Here is a 25,938-nt window from a genome sequence, read left to right on the forward strand (position 1 = left end):
TAATATGTATTTTCACTGCACAGAGTAGATGTGTGTAATGATAGCCTGGTATCAAACGATGACCCTGAATGACTGATTTTCTAACCTTCTGTCTGACTTCCATCCAGAAGTGTGAGCAGGTTCTCAACTCTATGAGTGCTGAGTTCTCCACTGTCTGCTGCATCTCTGAGCATGCTCACTGCACTCTGCACACAGCTCCTCATCAGATCTGTTGTATCAAACAAATCTCCCAAAACCTGCAAAAATATAATAAAGATAAATTAACAACAGTAATCCAGCATCTGAAAAATAAAACAATTCCCTAAAAGTGAATCCCCCAGCACAGTTCAGAGGCTGTGAGTAACCGACTAGCGACTGACAAACTTCAGATTCTCCAGATAATCTCAGACAGTTATAGTTATTCAATTAATGAATAAATGGTATGCTTCCTCTATAATCTAAATCAGATGACCTATTATAATGGGATTAACTCTAAAAAAGTGTACTAACAAGCTAAAAAGGCAGTTCTCAGATCTTAGACATACCTTCTAATCATTTGTCACATTGGCATAACTACTTAACCATGAATCAGAGATTAGTACATTGTATTTTGCTTATGTGGCCTGACTGGTAATCAGGATCCTCTTGTTCTTCCAGGTTTATGAATATCGGTGGTAAATTAAACTTACAGTAGAGTCATCATTTTGTGGCACACTGGTGTGGTCTTCTGTCTCCATGGCTTGAAAAGTAAGAGAATTATAGGTTTACTTAAAAAACAAAGCATTCTTTAGAGAGAAAAAAAGATTTTTGATGAATTACCCTCAGGTGGATCTTCAAAAAGATCACTTATGCGTAGATTTTTCAAGGAATGAACATCAAACACAAACTCTTTTGATCTTCTGAGATCGTCAATGTGAACAGACCTCCAAGGACCTGGAAAAAAAGTCAGATTAATGAAGACACAAAATGTACGTTTGAACTGTTTGCTCTTTCAGTTTTGTTTTTTGTTGTTACTTGAAAAGGTTCTATATAAATTAATATTATTTCTTACTGTAATATGGTAATAAAGCATATTGTCCCTGACATGAAATAGATTTGTCATGTTCTGTGTGTGTGACTAACCGCCTTGAAACCCAACATAGGAGGTCCCCCCCTCGATTCGAGGAAGTTTCGTGACAAAGTACACAAATGCCTTTGGTTTTGTGTGTTTGTTGTCAGTAGTGTCCCACTTGTTTATTTCGTTGACGCATGAATACCTATATAAATCCAAGAGTGCAAGTAAGGAAAGAGGGAAAAATCAGAGTTTTTGCAGTAATGTTAGAGAAACATATAAAAGAAAGTAATTATGTAATAATCTTCCCACTCACTTGGCTGAGGAAAGAATATTCCTGCTGTGGGAGTCTTCAACATAGTCAGTTTGGATAATGAGCACTTTGTCTGCAGGTGTTGAGCCAAGAAATTCCCTAATATTCAGGACATAGGCGTGATTTACATTTGAACAGATGGAGTGATCAGAGTGACAGTCATATGCAGTAACATATATCTACTCAGTATAATGAAAAATATTATCAGTTTTATAATTGTCCTCAGGAAAAAACAACAACTAAGTAAGCATAAAGGTGTGAGAAAATGCCACTGTTTAGTTAGACTGACATTTGCACCATGCTCTTGTATATACTGTTTTTACACACCTGATTTTCTTGAGGAAAGAATACTCTGTGTCAAACTGCTGCAGTGATAGCAGCCTGACATCAAGTTTGGTTACATTCTGCAATTGATGAGTGTCTGCTGCAGTCAGTAGCCTGGAAAATGTTGTGACCTTCAAAAAAGCAAATGAACTGAAAATTACAAAATATTATCCAATTTACTTCTCATTTGTTATTATTACAGCAAAATGCCTCCCACATGTTACATGTTACAAGGTTATAGTATCAATCTGTGATTTGTAATGAATACTACAGCTTAGGTTAGCTTTGCCTATGACTGCAGTGGGTTATTTTCTGTACAGTAATTATTTATTCAATAACACTCTTTTGTATTTTAGTTTATATTTTCTTTCTCATGTATTAATTGAGGCACATTGTTTTTTGGGATTTCCCCTGTGATATTTGATAACACAGTAAAAAATACTTACCTCAGTGAAGAAGAAGTGGGACTGTTCCTTCTGTGTGTGATAGACAATGTAGTCTCCCAATGAGCTGTGCATCTCCTCTTTTACATATTCTTTCATTAAATGTTCCCTTTCTTCATCAGGAAGTCTGGATTTGTCCAAACGAACAACTGAGTCTGGAGTGGCACAATTGAGCAGAATGTCCTTGGCTTCATCCAGAATGGTTTGAGCATCTGTTTCAGCACTTTGATTCTCTGTTACTTGCAAGACCACGGAGGAGCATGTGTCAGAGTGGTAGCCAATGAAGACATCACTTGGAACATATTGCTTTGTCATGGAGTGTTGACTGCTTAAGGAAACAAAATTATCTACCCATTGCTGTAGTTGTCTGGCAATGTCCTTCCGCTCATTTCTAAGGACTGTGTTGATGTCAAGGTAGTGTTTTTCCAACCTGTTAATCAGCGGGATTGGAAACTGCTCATAGACCACCTCTTTCTCTTCAATTACTATAAGCCTGAAGTTTTTGTGAACTCTGCATTTCACACGATGTGTTCCTAATCCAAGATCAACATACTTTTGACCTCCTAGGGTCACATAGTATTGGTTGAGAGCATCATACAGACTTTCGTACAGATTCTGAAGGTTCAGCAGTACAACTGTCTGTCCAGTTTCCATGCAAACCTTGACCCGATTGATATTCCTACAAATCTGAGTGTATTCCTGATCCTTTGGGAAACTGGACCCAAAGATGATCTCTGGATGGATTTTGTGAGAGAAAAATATCTGTTGGAGAATCTGAAGAGCAGCATAGTTTTTTGTCAGGATCAAGAGGTAACGACTTTGGTCCACTTGGCAATCTGGAGAGATGCTTTGATTGACCAAATCATTGGTGGTGATGCTGGCATTTGCAAAGTCATCTCTGAGTTCTTTGCAGAATATGCCCATCACATCTACATCATCTTTTCCACTGAAGTTTCTCAGGACTGCACCAGTGATTTCATCTGCAGTAGGTCTCTCATTAGTGATTTTGGTAATTGAGAATACCATCTTTATCAGACTGTAGAAATCCCGCAGTCCAAAAAAACCCCTGCCTTCTTTGCATACGGTCATATATGCTTTTGCAAAAGGCTCAAAGAGGTGTCTGATCTTTTCAAGAACCTTTTCTTCGGACGAGCATATCCCTTTAGCACTTTTGATGAGCTCTTTCTCATTTGGATCTCCACGGGACACAAAAATTCCTCGATTCATCTTGGCAGGGTCTAGTGCCCAGTTGGAAATTCCAATGAACCCAACCCTTTTATGGGGTTGTGGCTCATCATCAACACAGCCCTCTTCCAGTAATGGGTGCAGTGTTTTCAGTGGCATTTTAGGGGAATCTTCAGCCAATCCAATTTCATCCAGAACAACTACTGAGATGTATTCATCTAAGTTTTTGCTTTCCTGAAAGCGGGCACACTGTTTGAATGTGTTGATGATTCCTTCAGGAGTGGAATGAGGGCTGCACTGAAAAGACACCAGATGTATCTGCTTCAGCTTCTTGTAGAGTTCGGAATGTGAGGCAGGGCCCTGCATTGCATCTGCAACTAGGGTTTTGGACAGTGATTTGGAGCTCCCTGGCTTCCCAACAATAAACAAAGGAATTCTTAGCTCAACACAAATCACCATCATAAAGAAATTTTCTTTCAGTGCCTCGTTTCTGGCTATTGTCTTACCCATGGGTACACCATTAAGTAGGAGGTCATGCATGAGTTGGATTTCCTGCAGTAATCTTTTCATGTTGTATTCATGAGGAAGCAACTGGCTGACAGTTCTCTGATATGACCCTTTGTCTTCCAAGCAGGACTGATAGCACACTCCAGTGGCCATCAAGAGTGACCAGATTACTTTGTCACTAGCAGGTTGAAACTTGTTTGCGTTTTTCTTCCTCTGATTTTGCTCCTGAAGGAACGTTTTCAGTTCCCTAGCAAACATGGGATGATTTTTGTGGAACCACACAAACACCTGCATGCAACGTTCAACATCCCTCAAACTGACAAAGCTGCATTCATCTTTCCTCTTCCTCATGAACTTTTGTGATTCTGATAAAACCTTTGTTATATTTGGAATATAATGCGCCTCAATCAAGTTGGCCTTCGCCTGTCTTTGCACTATTTGTTCAATGTACATTTTCTCTGTTGAGTCATTGAGCTGCCCAAAGTCCCAAACGAGAGGAATCATGCTGGGAGGTAACACATGAACACGATACACAAGCTGGCGAAGAGGGATTGAGCCAAGTCTGTCGTCAGTCTCCTCAGCCCTGACCCGGTAGCCCAATCCAGATGCTTCAAGCCTTTCAATCATCTTGTCTGTATGCTTCCTGTAAGGGTTGCACGCAGCAACAATCTGTAGTCCTGTTTGAGAGCCGAGTTGTTGTCCCTGCACAGAGTTGTCACAAACAATTTCCTTGATGCTGCTGATGGCTTCTGTGGTGTTTGCCTCATCAAAGAAAAGAACTGAATCAAATTCATGATTCTCTTTATTGGTCCTTGCAAGAGTTTCTGCTTCCTTCACTTTTTCATGTATCATTTCTGATGTAGTCCCTCCATGAACCTTGATCAGTTTCATGTTTTCTGCGGGTGCTCCGCACCTTCTCAATTCACACATGAACTTAATGAGCCTTGTCTTACCGCATCCTGTCTCACCCATTATGATGACCGGGATGCCACACCTAAACCTCATATGGATTGCCATCATTTTGAGAATATTATCAGTGGTCAGTTCATATGTTTCATCAGGATCTGTTGGCCACTTAATGCCAAGCACACTGCACAGATGCTCAATCTTGTCAGCTCGAGGAAGCTGATCAAAGTCCCTATTAAAAGGGACTCTCTGAAGTCTTAAGCCAGTGTACAGCTCCTGGGTCATGATGTTTCTCTTGATCACTTCCCTTGTCAAGGGATTTATGGCATCAACCCCATTCTGCTCATTGAGCTTCAGGTGAAACCCAATGAAAGTCATCGATATGTGGTCATCATTAAAAAAGATGTATGGATGTGGTTCAGATTCCCACCTTTTTCTAATGAGGAATGGAGCTAAGTCTCTTTCATTAAGCCCACTGATGTCAAATTGTTGCCTCCCTGGGCTCTGGTCAGTGATGCATAGTGATGGGGTTGCAAAGTCTTTGGACATCAAGATCATGAACTCAACCACAAAGTTTTTGAACCCACGAAGAGTGTCTCCAACAAACTCAAATTTGCAGAAGTCTGATTCCTCACAGTCTTTTAACTGAAGATTAAGAAACCAGACAAAGTTACGTAGCTCTGCCCATGATGGATCTATAATGCCACAGTAGATTAAGAGTATCTGAAGACACTTTGCATGAGTCCCTTCATTGCCCTGGTATGTGAAGTTGTCAAGATTGTCATTGTTGTAAAAACGTGTGAGGTACTGGTATGGTCTTTGATAAGCTTCACTCATGAAACATTCATCATCCATGAGGGGGTCGTCACTCTCCATATCAGCATTTTCCTCTCTCCTCATTTCCAAAGCCATAACCTCCTTTGGTGGACGACAATACACCTTAGGGAAAACGTCTGAGAATGCAAAGTTTTCCTTTCGTCCCTAAACATATACAAATATACATATATTCAAGTTTAGAATCAACTTTAGTTATTTGGAAAAATCTGTGTTTTCACATTTCACTGGACCAGAATGCAACAATAATATCAATAATTACATTAAAACAAAAGAATTGGGTTGTTTAATTTCATAAGATGAGCAATGCACAATTAGTAAATCTCAACTTACAGATCTGGAGGCATATCTGGGCTGATGATTTGTGGATTCCAGTAACTCAATAATGTATAAGTGTTTGTGGCTGCAGCGCCACATCCGTCCATCTGAATCCATCAGGTACCGCAAAAAGAATAGCTTGAATAGGAATTCATTCAAGCCTTTTTGCACCTGGGTAATATAATTTGCATTATTAAAAGAAATCTCATTGTTATTGGGTAAAGAACATTTTGACCATCTTAAGGATGAGAACCACATTATTCAAAAAAATCCAAGAACTTTCATTATAAACATTGCTTACCGAGGATGTGACATCAAAGTGAAACACCTTGAGATCTTTTTGCTTTGGTGTTTCGTACAAAGACTGGAGAACCTTTTGGTCATCCACCTCATGTTCATTTAATCGGATGCACTTCTTAAATGCAGTTCCTTGTTCAACACTTCCTTCCAGCTTTTCATACAATCTTTGGACATACAATGACTTGCCTAAAATGGAGAAATAGACATATAATTTTGCTGATTGAAATGATGGCCTCAATAAGAAGTTGAATATGCTACAGATGTTCTCTAGAAAGCAAGAATTTAGTTTCCAAAAGACACAAAAAAATCTATCAATTTAATTCTGCGCCTTGCGATTAATAATGAACTGATTTAAGTAGGGATGTCCCAGTCAAGTTTTTTTCAGACATATAATATTCACGAATCACAATCCGATACTTGTGCTTTCTTTAGATAATACAGTGCACATAGTTCACTTCAAGTGCATTAAAGTTGCTAAAATCAATCCAACGGTAGCCACGTGAGACCGAACACATTTGATAATGCTGACCTAGGTCCCCACAAAGAACTTGCACCGGGGCTTTTATTTATGGTTTTAAACTCCTCTGGTTAACCCTAACAGTTTCCTCCAATTAGTAATCTTCTGTGTATTCACAAACTAATACATTAACTGCTCCATCCGCACATGATATACCCTACCCTGGTCTTCAGTCATTGTTTTGACTATATTCATAATTTAAAAATCATGTATTTATAGTCTCTCATTACTGTAGTCATGCATTTAATTAAGAATTATTTGTTAGTAGTTAAATAAATCTTTCATTTATAAAGAACCCAATTATGTGGTTTGTGTATATGAAATATACTGTCATGAGTCAAGAACTCAATTATCTGGCTATCAGTTTTCCCTTTTAGAAGTGTGGTTCCCCGAGGTGAATTTATTGTGAGTTAAACTCAATTCATTATTGTGATTTCTCCTGATAGCTGTTGGTGTAAACCTGCTACTTCCTCTGACCAAAATTAAGGTCCTTTGCTTTAATCATTTTAATACGTTTTATGTTCCTTCCCTTACATAGCACTGGCACAGAGAGTACATTTTTGACTAAAAAACAACATTTACTCTCTAGGTAGGACTCACCCACTCCTGCCCGTCGGGATGCAACAATGCCAACAGAATGGCCACCTTTGAACACAGCATTCTTGTGATCTGAGGTGAGAGTGTAATGCCTGGACAAGTAGGTCTGCATGCTTTCCAATGGCTCTTGTGGCACAAAGTCTCTTTTGAACTGACTGAATGCAGTAGGAATGTAAGTGTGTTCTCTGTCAGAGCTGCAATAGATCACTAGCCTGTAATGATGTTTAAACTTGGAACACAGTTTCTGAAAACACTTCTCCATCGCACAGCTAACATCATATGTTAGTTGGTCTGCCCAGAGCATTGTGTACATCTTCTGGCCAATGTCCCCTGGTGTGAGACATCTCCTCAGGAAAAGCTCTACTTGCTCATAACATGTTGCAGGCGTACACAAAAGAACCTCATCATAACTTGGTAGTTGCTCGTGGTCAGTGGTCATGTACAAGCAGATACTTGAAGCCAGGACCTCATCGTGTGGGCAGATTATGAGATTAGGTTGGTTTGGGGAGAGGCCTTTTGGAAGACTTCTTCTGAGTGAATTGTCTTCTGTCTCTGAAAGTATTGGTTCTTCCCAATTATTTTCATTTTGGTTTTCTGTGACAGTCATCATTTTTAACAAACCCCCTAAACTCCTAATGTCCAAAAGGTCATGAAAAAATATTCCCTCATTCTTCATGTATCCATTCCACAACTCTTCCAGTTCTTTCAAACCAACAGTCTGATCTACCTTGTCTTCTGGATCATTGGCTGTTAAGTGACTCACATTAGCTGAAGACATATTGCTGTCACCCTGGTGGAGAAAGTAACTTTGAAAGTAAACATCTTCATTAGTCCTTTTGCCAGGTTCAAATTGATTGTGAAACCTTCTCCATGTGCTCCAGACATCTGTTTTTGTGCAGTTTGGTTTGATAAAAGAGAACATCATCAAAGCATTGTCCTCTATTTCTGCATTAACATCTGTTGGAGTAAGAACACTGCACAAGTAGAATATTTGTTCTGCTGTAAAGTAGTTTAAGTAGTAGTGATCAGATCTCTGTTGGTCCATGAAGTTCCTCCAGTCATCGAGAAACAACTCCATCTTCTGGGACAGTGCTGTCAGTTGTTCAACTAGACTTCCACATACTTGGATGTGATGCAGGGTCTTGCAAAAGTTGATTTCCATAATGATGCATGGGTCACTCTGAGTTTTGCAATAAATCTTAGCTTCCCAACACCTGAAGAGTGGGTTCCCTGCAGAATAAAGGTCTACAAATACTCTGGCAAGTCTTTGGACATTGTCAAACACCTGTATATGGAGACGATAAAGTGAAATGAATTGCAATGTAACAAAAAAACACACATTCATTCTTTTAAACATCCCATTGATCTTAAATCTCCTAAATCTATTATCACAAAATCAAAATATACAATTAATATACACCTCAGCAAAGCATTCGACTTCAGTCTGATTTTGTTCCCCTCTTCCAGACATGAGCATAAGCTTATTTTGCAACTCTTTCAGGTCCTCATAGGTGCATGTCATGTTTCTCTCATGTCCATCCTGAAGTTGCAGCATTAGGGAAGTCTCCAAAGCAAGCTATAGATAAATGAAAGGGAAACGTCAACATGAAATGGACGAAATGGATTTTATCCTGTTCTTTCAAATTTATGTATTCATTTCATGTAGTCCATTTAGTGTACCTTTTTCTGGTTTGGGGCCTTGATGATGTATATCCCTTTCTCGTTGATTGATGTTGCCAGGGACAGCGATGAAAATTCTACAGATCCATGGCTTACTTTTACAGTCTTTAACCATTCCAAATGCCGTGCTGTATCCCGCTGAAATCAGACATAAAAACAAATATAATTCTGTCTGTGAGGATGAATCTGCTTTTTATTGTTAAATGAACAATAGCCATGTATCTATTTTATGGATTTGGATAAAATTGACTTCTTTTCCAAAAATATGGTTTCAGCAATATGACAACTTTGTCTTTTTTGTTTGGTTGTGGTTAGGTTATTGTAGCAATTTAGTGAAAGTATGGTGGTAACATAAAAGGTGGAATCTCACCAGCTTTGTTGGTATATTTCTGTCATTATCAAGCGCTTTCCACAATTTTGACAATGACTCCTTGAAGGCCTCAAAATCAGAGTCCGGCTTCAATCCATACAACATGGATGAGTAACCAAGGACAGCATCATGGAAACAGGCCACTCGATCCACATCAAGGTCATTTTCTCCAGCAGAGATGGATGCGAGGTCAACAAAAACTTTCAGCTCATTGATATCTGCAATAAAAAATGTCCTTAAGCTGGTACAAATATTGTGTTCAACTCTTGTTAGCAAAAAATGGTATCTACTGTACAGTACCTTCAAGTTCTTTTTTAACCCACTGGACGAACTCTAGGCTGTGACTGAGTTTCTGAAGACATTCCCTGCGATCATTTGTAATGTCCATCAGAATCTGTTTGGCCTTTATGAAGGTATCATCTATGCAATTCAGTTTGTTTTTCTTAAAGTCTGCTTGATTCTGAAAAAAACACATTTACAGTATGAATTTGTTGAGTGTATGATTCATGATTCCTATTTAGCTCTATAAAAGCCTCTTTGTTATAAAGGTTTATTATTACAGTTAGTTAATTTTCTTCAAACTCTTATGTAAATGATACAAAGGTGGATCAATGTACAGTCAATTTAACATTTCAATCTGTATAATTTTCAAAATATTTCAGTATTTCATCTTATTATAAGACAATAAATGTGTACAGTTGATACTTACTGACAGCAATATACTCTATACAAAATATGTACAACTACATATTCTTACATCAAAGCATCCCTCACAAATTCTCCATAATGAATTAAGCCATGTAAATATGTCTGCTGTTAATGTCTTACAGGTATGGACCAGCATGTCTTTGAAAGACCTTTTTGAAGGTCAGGTTTACTTTTCCTTACTTTTCATTACTGGGAAACTTACCATTTGCAGCAGTTTCTCCAGTATGCGGAAGTCTCCTTCTGGACATATTGTGTTCCTGACATCCATGATGATTTTGGCAGATTCCATTGCGAGATGAAGTTCATGGTACTGTTGAATCTGCTGAATCCTTCCTCTGATCCATCTCCTGTTATCAGACGGATCTATTGTGCACATGATGTCTAACTCTTTCTGCAAGTCTTTGTGATTTCCTTTATAGTCTTCAAAGATGCTGTCTATTTCCTCCAGTAACAGTTCCCCACTCTTCAGACCATCATAAAGCCCTTTATACTTGCTGTAGCAGCTCTGGAATATTTTGCTGTAGACCAGATCGAGAGTGTAGATTTCCTCTGTGTTCCTTAGATGTTCAGTGTCATCTGTATCAGGTTGGTCTCTTGACAACTCTTCCACTTGGTTCATCCAGCACATTTTGAAGATTGCACTGTCTTTAACGGCATGCAGTTCTGAAGCCATTTGATGGGTGATATCACAAAGGTTGAAATAAGTGACCTGCGCCACTGCCTGAGAGGTCTGTCCATCAAGCGTGTGAACCTTCATGAATTCATTCAGATTCATCATCTCAATGTTCTGATGAAGTTTTTCATCCAATCCCTTGAAGTCAACTGTGGATTAAAAAGATATTATGAAGAATATCAAGCCACAGCCTTTTCATCCTATTGCCATCCGGAAAGAGGCACAGAAGCATCCACTACCATATATATATACGGTAATGGACGCTCACACCAGCTGCGATGCCTGTCAACATGAAGATCTAACCAACGAGTACTTAGTACTCATTACTACATTATGACGTGTGTACTCATGTAATAATGCAGTCATTACTACATTATTACTTATTAGCACTTAGCACTCATAAGTCAGACCACACTCATCTTCGATCTCTGCCTTGATTTTCTAACATTTACAGTTTGCTGCTTGCTGGACAGAACCAGAAACAGAGCCATCTCTCTCTAGCCTAGTGACATTTTGCATAATTTTTTGTGTTTTTTGTTGCAAGGGCTGATTATATTTTTCTGAATCAGTAGCTAGTGAATGTTCAGTGTATGCAAACAAATAAAATTATGTAAGAAATAACAATATAGCTCATATTAATAAAGTATAACATAACATAACATATTTATCCTAATACCATGTTTCTAAAAAGATTTGAACTTTATACTTCGCTTTCAGTGCCGCAGCGTTACCTACCTCTGACATGTTGTGGAAGCTCCTGGCAGATTTGGAGAAGATCCTTGACCATCTCCTTCTCTCTATAGACAGCTTCTACTTCATCATTTCTTAGTCTCAGTAATCTTCTCATGGTTCTGTCATCTTTGCAACGACCATCATCACAGAGGCCGTCTAGAAGAACATAAACATAGATGAACACAGTAGAATAATAACTGTGAAGCTCAACAAATTATCATGAATGTTGTAGGAAAGAGTTAATGTTTATATCAAGTGTTTAGGAAGTAGTTTTAATGCCAATCAAAACGGCTCATTCTAAGTTAACGATTATTATTTCCAGGTGATAATATGAATATGCATATGAATATTATATTCAATTTTTGGCAATAGATCCTCCTAAATGTTACACACTGGACCTTTAAATGAAGCCATCTAAAAGGTCCAGACGAATTATCAAAGTAACAAATAAATTGATTCTGTCCACAGAAACAGTGGATAGTTTTTAATCTGAAACAGGTACAGTGTTGTTCAGTTAGAATTTTTTTTTATTTGTTTTATATCTGTGACATATTCCACAGATATAGACATTGAAACTGTAGTGAAAGGTGTATATATAACGTCAATATGACTATAAACAGATAATTCTCACTGTTTTTGATTGGAGATTGGATAATGTAACATCCTGTTCCATGGTGAAATGTTAATTTTCTGCACCACACTCACAAATCAGAGACCTGCACGAGACCTGACCCGACCCACTATGATGTCCCAGCATACAAACTTTAGAGCGGTTTGGCAGTCTGAGAGTTGTGTTATTGTTAAAGTTTCTGTTAACTGGCACTGCATCTGAAAAAACAACACATTTTTGCTCTCACCCACTGCCCGCCTGCATTTAATTTATTTCTACCTGCGAATTTATATAAATATATTTTTAACTTGTTATGCAACCTTTTTGCAAGTTACAATAGCACAACTATTAATTGTGATAGTGTTTAGATTATACTTCCCAAGGTTGAATTTGCTCCGATCAATACTGTGGGAGGAGTTTGTTAAAGTACAGCGAGTGCAATTCGTCAAAAATGGCCACTAAATATAAAATGGGCAACTTCCTGTTGGGTTTGGGGTATGCATCCAAAAGACCTTTTGGTACGTCTGCACAAGATACATATAGGATATATATATATAAGATATACCTACTCACCTATCTTCAGCAAGTCAACAAATTCTCGTTTTCTCTGGAGTATTTGGTTTAAAGTTTTATTTTGGATCTCTCCACTGAGGAACTTCTCTGTCACAGATTTGAATGCTGAACTCGCCAAAGTCAGCCTGATTTGTGCTTCATCTGACAATTTGTCGATCAGTCTTCCTCTTGCACCTGGAAAACAAGTGTGAAAACATAAACTACAAAACATTTTACTATGGAACAAAAAGGAGCAGCAACAGTGAGCTGTTAGATGAAGAGCTACAGGTGACAGGTTTCCAGAAATAATTTTTTAAAGAAAATTTTAACCATCGCTCTTCAATAAGCTGCCTCCTTGGTGGAGGTCTGAGAGCATTTTCTGTAAGTATCATTATGGATTAATTACCATGTAAGAGAGGGAAAAAAAAGACATCTTGATTACACAGTCACAATCACATTTTAAGTTTTTTTTCTTTATTTTCTTTTTTTATTGTCCAGCCCCCCACAGTGTCTGAAAAACATCTGGCTCTTGGATAAATGTAGTTGAACTCAACATTAATAAAGAGCAGATTCCCAGTCATTCTTGTAACATGTGTTACATTTAAGTATTTACCTGTCAATTGGAAGACAGTTTTGGCCATGGGCCAATTCACAAGGTACTCAAAAATCAAGTCCTGGCCTTCAACATAATCTCCATTTGCATCTGTGGGCCATGTCTTCAGTATAACAACAGACATCAGGTTCCCAAATTTTGTGATGTCATGTTTCTCCAATAGATTTGAAACAGCTCTGCCAGATTTGTCCTAAAGAAAAAACAATCATATGAAAAATAAAAACATGCACAGAATTTCACCTCCAGACATGTTTTAAAGGATGTAAAAATACTTTTATGATTAATATTTTGCTTAACATGGTTTTCCCACATAAAATGAAAATGAGCTGGAAACATTTACTCTCTCTCCCTCATTGAGAAAATTGAGGAATTTAAAGGTGTCAGTGATGGTGTGGTGATGGTTTACCTGTTTATTTGTATGGGAATTTTAAGAATTCGGCTTGCATTGGAAGTCAGTAATAAGTTCCTAGGTTTTGGCTCAATTAAGCAGTAGGTCATTGTTAATATCTGCAACGATGTTGCAGTGTGTTCACTAAGTTATTACATTTTAGGTGATTGTGACTGTGTAATACTACTGTATGAGCTAGCTAGCATAATCAATTAAGTTGCATTTAATCATCACGGACCAGTTATATTAGTGAAAACTGAATAAATATGAATTCTAAAGTTAAAGTTTGCCACTACTGATGGAGCAGCTGATAACAGAGTTCTTAGGACAGTTTGCATTCAAATGCTTACATATTATAGGGCGACTCAAGGGTCCACTTTATATTAAAAAACAGAAAACTCTTACCATGGTCATAGCATTTACAATTATATTAAAAGGTATTATAAAAATTTTTAAGACATGTGTTAACTGGTTATTCACCACTTTTCAAGATATTACCTGACAAATAACTGCAATCGCCTCCAATGCACATTTCTCCATTGCGCTGCATAGCAGTGGACTTGTCTTGCTCATTTCTTCCATTTTGCTAGAGTATATTCCGATCTGATCCACTGGCTGTTCCTAGCACACAAGCACACATCCTTAGTTTTGTTTCTTGAGTGCACATGTAAAGCCTGTTAACACAAACTCAAATCCAGTCTTACTCGTTTTAGTTTTCCTTCAAAATCCTCCATGAAGGCGATTCTCCAGGATGAAGTGTGTTCCTCATGACTGAAGGACAGTGAGAGTAACTTCTCCCACACCTAAAAAGAGAGTCAAATGAATTGAAATGGGTCAGCTACATTAGAATTTAATAACTGCATACAACATCAAATGGCCATCGTACGTGTGGAAGAAAAAGAAAAACATCATTCTAAAATCATATCAGAAAACAACATACACATTACTGCCATTAATTTCTGCTTACCTTAATTTCATGGGGTACAGAGAACTCGGTACGATTCCAGTCATTAAGCAGTTTGTTTCTGAAGGTTTTTCTCCGCCATTCCCTCACTGTTTGTAATACATCCCCGATTGACTCTTCGTGAATTCTCTCTCTTGACTGGAACAGCAGTTATAAGTTACTATGGATATCTGTATTTTTTTTAAAACTTTTAGCTACAACAAACTAGCATTTAGTAATGTTTAGTAAAAGAAAAACAACAATTTATATTTTTTCTCTATACAAGACAGACCAAAAGAAAAAAAATACAGTTGTTGATGTAAACTGTATTTCAAGCCTTGACTATGACTTGGTGTGGAGGCATAAAAGTGTGTCTAACAGACTGACAGATGAGTCTCACCTGGGACTTAGTGTGATCGTAGGCCTTGGCAATCAGACAGACGAGATCAAGGAAGGAAATAGGAACACCACAGCAGTCTGGATCTGTTATTTGACGGCAGATAGAACCAAGAAGCCTCGCTGCAGTTATCAGGCAAACCTCTCCATATTTGTCATCAAATCTGTGGGAAAGAATCTTTTGATTATTGTTGTGTATGCATAAAGATTGCTAACAATAAAGATATCAAAATTCAAAGACATTATAGCATACATATTGTATTACAGTAACAGGTACAGTTATTTATTTTACCTTTTATGCCATTGTCTTTCTTTCATTATAAGTTGAGATGCCAACTCTTTCAAAGCCTGTCATCAGAACAACATAACACACATAATTTGAAGACATACAGTTAGTGATGAGGAAATTCATTTAAGTAGCATTTATATAAACCTGCAATAACAGTTTTTTTTTCTAATCTTAAGTTCTGTACACAACACTGACACATCTCTCACCTTCCAAACTGATACTGCAAACCTGTTAGCAAGCATTTGTTTATTTACACATCCAACAGTTATGGAGCAACATTATCACTCAATTGGAGCCTTATATCTGGCCACCTGATGAATATAAGACCAATGCTCTTTTTCAAATCTTTTTTTGGTCCGTAGCAACTGCAATATCTGTCTCTTTAGCTACATGCTCTGCTATGTTTACCAGCTAGTTGCTAACTGTGTCTGTCTGTAGTCTGGTGCTGAGCAGTGGGTTTTTAAAGTTTTTGCACTGAAACTGACTGCCCGTTTGAGTAGTAATAGTGAAACAAAACAGTTGAAAAAATTATGGACAAGACAGCTAACAATGAGCTTAAACTAATTGTAAAGCTCGGTGAAGTCGACGGGAGCTACAGATTCAGGTAATCATTCTCTATATGGTCATCACTATGAGCAACCTCTTTCACACTGTCATGTTGTTCTCACTTTATTGTTTGAAACATTGTTTCAATAAAAATAGAATATAATAGCCACTTTAAGGATACATACCTTGTAGTTGGTTATTCCAGATTTAATACTGAACTGTATGTAATGAAGAATGTCTAGAAGCTCCTCTTGCACACTGAATATGGACGTGAAGCTCACTAGATCTTCTACACGCAGGAGAGACATCCAAGAGTGCACAAGAAGACGATCGATCTCTGCCAGGTAAGCATGTTCTCTCATGATCAAGATCACACTCCTAATTTAAAATCAGAATTGTTTATGGTGACAAATGATGGTGAGGTAAAAATAACTATAACAAAAACAAAAGACCCAGAGCAGAGACTTCCTGAAGTTGGTTGGACATGGTTGTCTGGCAACCTCATGGTGACAATGTTTTTCCTAAAATGTTAATGATTTAATTTAAAATACTAGGATAAAATAGTGACCACTGTTTTGGATTTTCTGGATATTTGAGCAAAATACTGTAACAGTTGGTTCTTATTGTTATTTCGAGCCACTGATATGCAAAACTGTTTTTGAGGCGTTTTCAGAAAGTTGTAATTATAAGTCTTTACAGGAGAAAAATGCTTCCATACCCTGTATTACCGTCCCTGTAAACATGTGCTCCGTTGCTCCCCTTCAAGCCTGTCCAGGAGTCAAACTGTGGATTCAAGACAGGTGGAACTGGCTGGAATGGCTTACTTTCTCCTCTCAGTAGGTGAACCAGAGGGATGACCAAGACCCACTTCTCAATATGACGTTGTCTAGCATTGTTGCACATCATCTCAACAGCATCTGCAACGCTATACCAGTGGGGAAGTCAGTGTTTAGTTTCATTATATTTACAGTGGCAAAAATATATCATTGAAATTATATCATATTATAGATCCTTAGTTTCTACTCTGTACTATGTTGTTGGAAGATGTAGTTGATTGTGTTCATATCTCAATCTGATTGTTATCTTATTTTAAACTCAAACCACACATTACTTACCTGTTTTTATCTGATAAAGGGCTTGCAAATGTTTTCCAGAAAGAGAGGAAATGGTGTTGTGGTTTCTTAGGCAGGCAAAGAAGATCACATAAACTAGAAAGTTGATCTCTCATGTCATCTTTCAGATATTTGTTGTAAATGAGCAAACTGACAAGTCCTGCATGCAGAGGTGGTAAGAGAGTTTCCTTCTGCTTTGTGGGCTTGATGTTGTCCTCCAGAGCACATCTGAGCAGCTTTTCCACCTAGAAAAAGTAAAGGAAAAAGGTAACAATCAACTTCTAATACTAATATCATTTCAATTTGTTTGTTTTTAGGGGACCATGACAAGGTTATAGAATAAAATATTTGATATTTACCTGTTCACTACCGTAGGGTAATCCCCACGACCTTTCCCTGCCATCATGGAGTACAGGATAGCTGTATGTATAGAAGAACTGTTGTAGCAGGAAAAAGAAGTTGTCCACATTTGGTTCATTCCCAAGATGTAAGAAGGTCAAAGATGATATCCAGCATCACTCTGCCAGCTAGGTCTCTCCCTTTCATTACAACTTCTTTGGTTGAAAACTCTCCGTACCAGATATTCTTCTTCACCTCCAGATAAATCACATCATCATACTGGTGCCACTCTCCTTGAAAGTCCAAGAGTACAAAATAAACAGGGATAATTTATGTTATATATTAATTTTAATAACATCCAAACATACACAGGTATATACAGCAGCCTTTATAACCATAATAACACTCACTGCTAATACTTCACTTTCATTCCAGTGCTCCTTAATACTGAAGCGCCCTTCTTCATGCCAGCCTTGTCTTTATGTGATGAATATACACCGATCAGCCATAACATTATGACCACATGGGCACCCTGGTGGTCATCATGTTAAGCAGCCACATACGCAACAAACTGTGATGAACTGTGTGTTCTGACACCTTTCTATCAAAACCAGTATTAACTTTTTTCAGCAATTTGAGATACAGTAGCTCATCTGTCTGATTAGACCCCACAGGCCAGCCTTCGCTCCCCACGTTCATCAGTGAGCCTTGGACGTCCATGACTCTGTCTTTGGTTCACCTCTTTTCCTTCCTTGGACCACTTTAGATAGGTACTGACCACTTCAGACCGGGAACACCCCACAAGAGCTGCAGTTTGGAGAAACTCAGTTGTCTAGCCATCACAGTTTGGCCCTTGTCAAAGTCACTCAAATCTTCACACTGCCCATTTTTCCTGCTTCTAACACATCAACTTTGAGGACCAAATGTTCACTTGCTGCCTGATATATCCCACCCACTGGCAGCTGCCATGATAACAAGATAATCAGTGTTATTCACTTCACCTGTCAGTGTCAATAATGTTATGGCTGATTGGTGTATATAAATATTAACCAAATCCTGTCCTACAATAATAATAATAATAATAATAATAATAATAATAATTATAATTATAATTATAATTATAATTATAATAATTTCCTTGACAGTGTCAACAAACAAATTCTATATATTCTAAAATACTATAAATCAAATAATCCAGTAAAATATTTTACATACAATACATATGTTAAAACAGCCCATCTGACAACCTACATCTCACTTTCAAACATTGCCCAAACATCTTACTGTTTGGAGAAGGTGTCCTAGATCTTAGCATCTGTTGTCCCCCTTGGTTCCCTAAAATAAACTTGCTGTCTTCTCTTGTGGACAAAGTATGTAATTGAGTTTCTAGATTACCTCAAATTTATCTTTTGAGGAATTTCTATACTGCCATTTCTTGTTAATTCAAAATGTATGCCAATACCAATGTATCAACAATAAACTAATACTGGCTCATATCTGCATGGCTGATTTATTAGTTAGGCTTTAGTCTGTAAACACGAATACAAGTTTCTGTTGAGAGAAGTGAATCTGAATTACCTTCATGTGTTAAAAATTCCTCTTTGATTTTCAGGCACCTGTTGACATATTGATTTCCATCTTTCTGGTAGATGGTCTCATACATGCCCTGATAGCCATTTTCACTTTGCTTGAAAATGACGTATTTGTAGGGTATGCTCTCATCAATGATGTTCTTGGGAATCTGAACTTGTCCTTCAACAAGATATCTTTTGTCCCCTAGTGGCCTGTGAAACACAGTTCACAGTTATTATTAGTGATGAGACAGGCTAAGATGTGACAAATGATTCATTTCAAAGCAAACAATCAACTAAATAATTGTTACTCTTCTGCTAGGGGTGAAGAAAGTCCATAATCACAGTCTGATTTCATTATTTCATTGGGTTTTTTTTGAAGAGTTGAAAAAACTAATATTTTGGTATAATTGTGAAGAACACGTTTTTCAAAAGAAGTCATACCTAGAGAACAACATTTCCAGGACATTTTGATCCCATGTTCCAAGCAACTTTTCAGACCTTAAGAAAATCCTATCCTTCCCTGGATCCAAGTCTTTGGCAGTGACAGCATGGAAGTACACTGTCATACATTCACTGATGAAAAAAATAAAGTACATACATGTTACCCCATATTTTATTTATACAATTAATAATAGTATATCAAAATATTTTTAGAATGATAGCAATACTTAGAAGTCTGATCTGAAATGTTTTCTCTCTTTTGGTTATGATTTAGGAACAGGTGACCTTCCGGGTCAACAGCAGATTAAAATTAAAATACATTTCTCGCCACTTACGTTTTTGGTGCTTGATGTTCAGTAGATGCTTTCAAAATATTTGCTGCCACAAGACCCATTTTTTCATCACTCTGACTGAGAGGGTAGGTGAGCACTGGTGACCTGGAGACATCTACATCCCCTTTGCCTGGCTGCCGTTCCTGTCTCTCTGTTAGGTTTGTGTTTGTTTTTTCATCAGATCTTGTGTCAACAGCCTGTGAGAAAAAATACAATTTAAAGAGTAAACAAAGCCCTGATCGGATTTTCAGGATATTACCATATCTATTGTATAATGAATACAGCTAAAACATCCTGAAGTCCTATGGGAATCTGAAGCTGAAGAATCAACTGTGTACTCTAGTTTTATCATACCTTTTGTATTGTCACATTTTACTTGTAAAACTCAAATGGACACAGAAATATTACCCACTTAGGCGGTTGGTAAAAAATACACAGTCAATGGCCTGTATCCATTATTGTAGCCAAAATATGGTTTTCATGTTAGACTGATGAAAATCATTGCAAAATTGTTGTCAATATACAATTATTATACATAATTACCATCACTATTATCATTTAGTACTTGTTATAAGCTAATGATTTAGGGTTTGAATCATAGCAAGGGTTAAAACTCAATGTATTTAACTGATAACTACCTCACTGCTTTTAGCTGTTTGCATTGTTACTGGACATGGATCAGCAGAATCATCAGATTTCTTGGGTTTGGGTTTTTTATTTGGGTCATCTGAGCTACAGCCTCTCTCATCTCTGGCTGCTTGGCCTTGTTTTCTGTCTGTTTGTTTAGGGAATGCATGCTGTTCAGCCTTGGTGTGATGTTCAATCTCCTTTGGCCTCCCAGAGAGATTTTGTGTCTCAGGATGGATTCTTTTATCTTTATCTTGTTCACTGGCAGACTGTTTTGCTACTGAATCACATTCTTGAGGGGTTTGCTCAGACGATTCAGGTGCAGTGGAGCTGGTTTCTTTAGTTAATGTTGGTGATGACGCAGAAGTAGACAGCTCAGAAGGAACGTCACTTGGCTTGTCAGCAGGAATCTGCACAGGGACTGTTCTCTGTACTAATATCTGATGGAGCTGGTTGTTCCTCTGTCAGTTTATCACTGGCAGGTGTAGGGGAGGGCTGTGTTGTGGAAACAGACATGTCTGATCCAGGGGACACCTCACTGCATGATTGAGAGTAACTTTCACAAGCTGTTGTAGATAGCCTCTCTTCCTGCTTGCAAGGGTCTGTGACTTGTGACTTTGTGGTAGTGACTGACTCGCCAACTGAGACTGTCTGACTGGGGGATGAGGTTGTGGCTCCATTTTCCAGTGTGGCTGGGCTGGCAGCGTTATGTGATGGGTCCTGTGGTTCAGCGTCATCTCTGGCTGGCTCTGGGTCATCACAAACCGGCTGCTGGCAGAAATTACCTCATTAGGTGAGTGGTTAATGTGTACAGCCAAGGAACAGTTCTTCAGAACACAATTTAATAAAATGAAAAAGATCCATGTTAAGGAAGACAATATGATAAAAATATTTTAATTACAATGGTAACGCCATCTTTTTTCAGTCATTCATAGCTATGTTAAACTAGAAAGTCTTAACAAGATAGATCCAACTATTAAACTGTGTCATGATGATAACTGATACATTTCAGTGACAGTGACCTCTTGTTATTTCAGCTACCATGGAGGAATTCATTTTACAGAAAAAACTTTCTTTGGCCTTCATACTGAAGGAAACTCAAACAGCTATTGATATTTTTCAAGAACAGGCCTGACATAAGCTGTGAAACACTGACAGAATATAATCAGTAGATAGAGCTTCTAGGTCTGAGAAATGAGGCCAATGCTTTAGTACCTTAAACCAGTATTCTTTCTAATGGCCAGCAGGAGGCAGCTCAGTCATTTACACAAAACAAGCCTTGTTGTATTCAATGTAAGGATAAAATGACCGTCCTTCTCACTTGATTTATTAGCTCAGTAAACAGTTTCCCTATGAGTTTATGGTCTCTTTTGCTAGTTTCAACAAACAGCATGATGTGAACATATGTAAACTATGGTTCCATTTAGAGTAAAATAGACAATAAAGCAGGGTATGCTTGTGATTGACAAGTCATTCTCAGTGAGTTTGTCCAGCACAACTCCAGAAACTGAGATCAAACAGTCAAACAAGGCAGTACTGATCAAATAAGAATCAAGATTTGGTTATTGCATTGCCTGTTTTTCTCGCCTAACATCCTTTTAGAAACATTAGTGTACTATTTATCTGTAACATAAGAAAGTGTTTGACTAAGTAAGCTGCCACACAACAGGGAGATAGACTTAATGCAAAACTAAGGCTTCCAAACAGTACTCTTGTGTTTAAATGACTGGTGACTAGAAAGCTTTGTTATTATAAGTTGTCTGTGTTCTGCTCTCTGTGCTCCAGTTTAGTTTCATTCCTATGGTTTTGTATTTTTACTAATAACCGAACAGACCTGCTGCTGCTGTTTCAAATTAAAAGCCTTCCACTATTGAACCAGTTGAGGGCTTTTATTATGATGGAGTTATTGGAAATGCAGTGTATTTGTCAGTCAAATCACAGAACTGAACTGTAGTTATGCAATTGTTAAATAACAAATAGTCAACACCACTATATGAACACATTAAGTGGTATTTCGTCACAAGCAAATACTTCCAGCACTGCTGAGGGCATCAGCCACACACACCGGCTTGCCCTGCAAATTTTTTTATGAGCTTGTTTACCGCCCTAGATAATGTTGGTGTAAACTAGAGGGCAGAAAATGTTTTAGTTTCAGCAAGAGTAAATAAAGGTTTTCTTGTGGGTATGAACAATGCTTTTCTTTTTCAACATTACAATACACTTTTAATGAGCATGAAAACGCTGTCAATACAATAACTGTTTCTTAGTCTTTTCACCTTTATCTGGGCAGTGTTTTCTTGTTCTTCTTTAATGCATTTTGGAGCTGGGTCTCCCTCCTCCTTTTGGTTCTTCTCCTTAGCAGCGACTGATGGTTGACCTGCTGCTGATGTGGCCACATCTGGGAAACAATTAATGTTATGTGACATTAATTAGATAACAGCATTGTTTTATGGTCGCACCATAAGATAAAAGATTAAAGATTTTTTTAAAAACATCACATATATGAAGTGATTTAATACTGATTCAATGTTGGTTTTTAATAAATCAGTAGATGAACTTGTGGATGTCCACAAAAATGATGCACTTAACAATGATCCCCCATGAATTTATATTTTACCCAATAACCATTAGAAATTAACAGAAAATTGTAAACTTACCTTGGGTTTCATTTTGAGTCAAGGCAGGTAACTTGCAGCCACAGTTAGGACAGAATTTATATGAACTTTCCACTTGATATCCACATTCAGGGCAAAACATGATGCATCTGTTTAGACAAATAACATTAGGAATTGAGTAACCTTTAGATATATTTGTTGAGCATTATAAGCAGAATTTTTGCTCCTTTTACAAATTACTTTAGCCATTTAATTATTTCCTTGAATAAAGGTCAGTAAGAATGTATAAGAAGAATAATAAGTATATGTATAAGAAGAATGTTCTGTTAGGAGTTTGTCTCACTTCCTTGTTCCTCTCTGTCTGTTTTTTATCTTTCAACAAGAACACAGCGCAGAGTGATCTGCTTGAAATTCAATAGGCAGCATTTAGTCAAGCCTAATCCTTAAATTAATTAATAACAAATAATTATTACAGTAAATTCTATTGTTATACAAAAATAGAATTAAAAAACAATCCTCTTAGTATCACTAACGTTGAATTTACAATTGCAGACACATTACATAAACATTCTAGTCAGCATAACCTAATGTTTTATTCATAAGATGAACTTTTACAGAAATCCTACCTTGTTTGCTCTGCTTCTTTACATGGTTCACACTGAAAATCTGAGCAAGTAACTGACGTTATATAGCTTACAGTGGGTTATCCATTTACTTTCATTTTCATTTACAGTAAAAAGGCGTGGCTGCTTTGACTTTTTCTACTTCACTTCACTTGACAAATACATTTCCCCAAAGAATTTCCCAGAATGCAAAGTCATGCATTTTTCCTAACTGAAACAACTGCTATAACTCTTCAATAGGCAGCGATATGGTCGGGACATATATAATGTGTACTGACAGGGAAGCCCTATTAACTGCATACCTTCTTACTGACAGTTATAACTTTACAACACAACAATTAAAAACCCATAACACCATGGCACACAACAATATACTGTATGACAGTTTGTTTTTTACTTGTGCAATATAACATCTTATAGAATTCTCATTGTTGAGAGTACATATGAGCCGAGACGGTGTTTAATTATGACTTGATGAACAATTTTTTTTGTCAAAATATAAGACAGTGATATGTGGTTAATTTGAATTGACTTTTTAATCAGTTTGTTAAAAAGGGGCTATTTTAAATATATTTCAGTGCTTAGATTTTTTCATTCAATCTGTCTTATCTTTTCAGACCCTGCCATTCCCAGCCTCTCCAGCAGCTGTCACTAGAGAGCTTTCCTGCCTCAGCCATCACTTAAACATCCTCCTTCCCCAGCTGTTCCTCATTCTCTAGCGCAGTCCAGTATAAGCCTTGAGTCAATACCTTTCCATGCCAGTTTATCTATATCGCTTACCAGTCATAGTGTACCAACCATTAGTCTGTCCTGTCTGCTCCTCTCCTTCCTAATGACCACTGCCCAACCCATAGTCCTGTTGTTACTGTGTTTGGACTGATCTATTGTTGCAGAGTAAAAAACGTCCTCCATTAATGAATCCTCCATTATCTGCATCTAGGCTCCAATGCAATGTTTTTATGGTCCCTGTATTGTTTGTGTCTCAAGCTCTACTACGAGGACGCACAAGGACACACACACACGTGGATGATGCAATATACATTGTTGCTGACTGCAGACTTTAGGAAGGCACTTTGCATTTTGTCTTGTAAAACTCTACTTTACTCTTAAGACTATTAACTTCAATATTTATGCATGTAACTACATTGATTGGCATTGCACTACAGTGCTTCAGTGCAGCACTGTTGCTGAGCAGAACCACTGTAGGTATTGATGGAGTACTGCAGCTGTGGTCCTGAATTACTGCTTTTGCTACAAGAGGAACAGCAGACAAGGAGGAAGTGTTGTACCAGTCTGAGATGTATTTGCATTACCAGATTGCATGATGATATTTACCACTAAATGCCAACAAGATGAGACAACAATTCTGGATTTGAAGGCTTATTTATGATTTAGGACGGGTTGTAAAAGGTGACTGGGAGAGACAGAACAGGACAACTGGAAGAAAAACTGCAACCAAGGAGAAGACTAGAGGGCAGAATAACCTTTGAAATTAATTAAATTCAGGACTAGCGCTCAGCCAAAGCAGTTGAATTGCCAAAAGGTCTATTTTAATGGCACTGACATGAAACAGCAGGATGTGTTGAGTTCATGTGGGGAATATTTTCCTCCCAAAATGCATGCATGCATAATATCCAAGATGGCATTTGTGAGGGAGGAAAATAACTCTATTTTCCACCGCCTCTGAAGTCAGTGCTCAAGTAGCGTGCTAAATCATATCATCTCAATGCTAGGCTGAATTCTTGACCGTGCTAACAGGCTTGGACTGTGTGTGTGTGTGTGTGTGTGTGTGTGTGTGTGTGTGTGTGTGTGTGTGTGTGTGTGTGTGTGTGTGTGTGTGTGTTTGTGTGTGTTGGGGGGTGTGGGTGCTAATCTCAGTGCTACTGAGTCCTCCCCCGCTTATTTACCACCCACACACCTCTTCCATACACAGACACACACACCACTGCAGTCGCCAGCCAATCACTACCTCTCTTCCTTTCAACTGCATTCACCTGCGTCACTCGGGCATGTGTTGCCATGGTGATCACTGATGCTCCCCCCACACTTTGTCTCTCTGCCTCTTCCAGTATGAGGATGAAGCCGACTTGTGGCCGATGATGCAGGCAGGCTGCAGACGTCACTACTTCCCTCGGGAAGAAGGCCTATTTTTACCAGTGGGCACAAAGTATACCAAGCTGCCCAGCATATTTATGGAACCGCATCTAATCCCAGCCTGCCAGGAAAACATCTCCCCCCACGCTCTGCATCTCTCTCTCTCTCTTTCTTCATTCATCTCACAGAAATGCTGTTCCTTCCCAGGCATATTTTCATCTCGTGAATTGAGACGACAGCAACTTGTGAAGGTTTTGAAAAATCTTTCAGTTTTAGTGTCTGTATTATTTTATCTGTGATACTTTACTTATCAACAAATACTGATGCCACACACATACTCACCCTCCACAGGGAGGTCAGAGGTCACAGTTACAATCACCCAAGGAGCACCTGAACCAGAGCTGGCA

General features: G+C 38.0%; 1 protein-coding gene across 1 annotated transcript in view; it reads right to left on the reverse strand.

Moving 5' to 3' along the window:
• Positions 1 to 23,546, reverse strand: part of LOC127349913 (E3 ubiquitin-protein ligase rnf213-alpha-like) — a 41,628-nt gene extending 18,082 nt beyond the window's left edge. The window contains 35 exon segments of the mRNA XM_051375989.1: positions 86 to 236; positions 669 to 718; positions 799 to 912; positions 1,102 to 1,235; positions 1,347 to 1,442; positions 1,671 to 1,798; positions 2,114 to 5,689; positions 5,876 to 6,031; positions 6,162 to 6,346; positions 7,278 to 8,559; positions 8,695 to 8,850; positions 8,955 to 9,092; positions 9,325 to 9,542; positions 9,625 to 9,784; positions 10,235 to 10,854; positions 11,441 to 11,593; positions 12,621 to 12,794; positions 13,213 to 13,402; positions 14,099 to 14,221; positions 14,305 to 14,403; positions 14,568 to 14,702; positions 14,944 to 15,103; positions 15,232 to 15,287; positions 15,960 to 16,152; positions 16,493 to 16,699; positions 16,890 to 17,131; positions 17,246 to 17,365; positions 17,367 to 17,518; positions 18,804 to 19,009; positions 19,241 to 19,372; positions 19,576 to 19,769; positions 20,211 to 20,970; positions 22,476 to 22,597; positions 22,857 to 22,963; positions 23,441 to 23,546. Coding sequence (XP_051231949.1) covers positions 86 to 236; positions 669 to 718; positions 799 to 912; positions 1,102 to 1,235; positions 1,347 to 1,442; positions 1,671 to 1,798; positions 2,114 to 5,689; positions 5,876 to 6,031; positions 6,162 to 6,346; positions 7,278 to 8,559; positions 8,695 to 8,850; positions 8,955 to 9,092; positions 9,325 to 9,542; positions 9,625 to 9,784; positions 10,235 to 10,854; positions 11,441 to 11,593; positions 12,621 to 12,794; positions 13,213 to 13,402; positions 14,099 to 14,221; positions 14,305 to 14,403; positions 14,568 to 14,702; positions 14,944 to 15,103; positions 15,232 to 15,287; positions 15,960 to 16,152; positions 16,493 to 16,699; positions 16,890 to 17,131; positions 17,246 to 17,365; positions 17,367 to 17,518; positions 18,804 to 19,009; positions 19,241 to 19,372; positions 19,576 to 19,769; positions 20,211 to 20,234 — 9,724 coding nt within the window. The 5' untranslated portion in view covers positions 20,235 to 20,970; positions 22,476 to 22,597; positions 22,857 to 22,963; positions 23,441 to 23,546.
• Between the last annotated feature and the right edge of the window lie 2,392 nt (positions 23,547 to 25,938).

The sequence above is a fragment of the Dicentrarchus labrax genome, unplaced genomic scaffold (genome assembly GCF_905237075.1).
Source record: "Dicentrarchus labrax unplaced genomic scaffold, dlabrax2021, whole genome shotgun sequence".
Taxonomy (NCBI): domain Eukaryota; kingdom Metazoa; phylum Chordata; class Actinopteri; family Moronidae; genus Dicentrarchus; species Dicentrarchus labrax.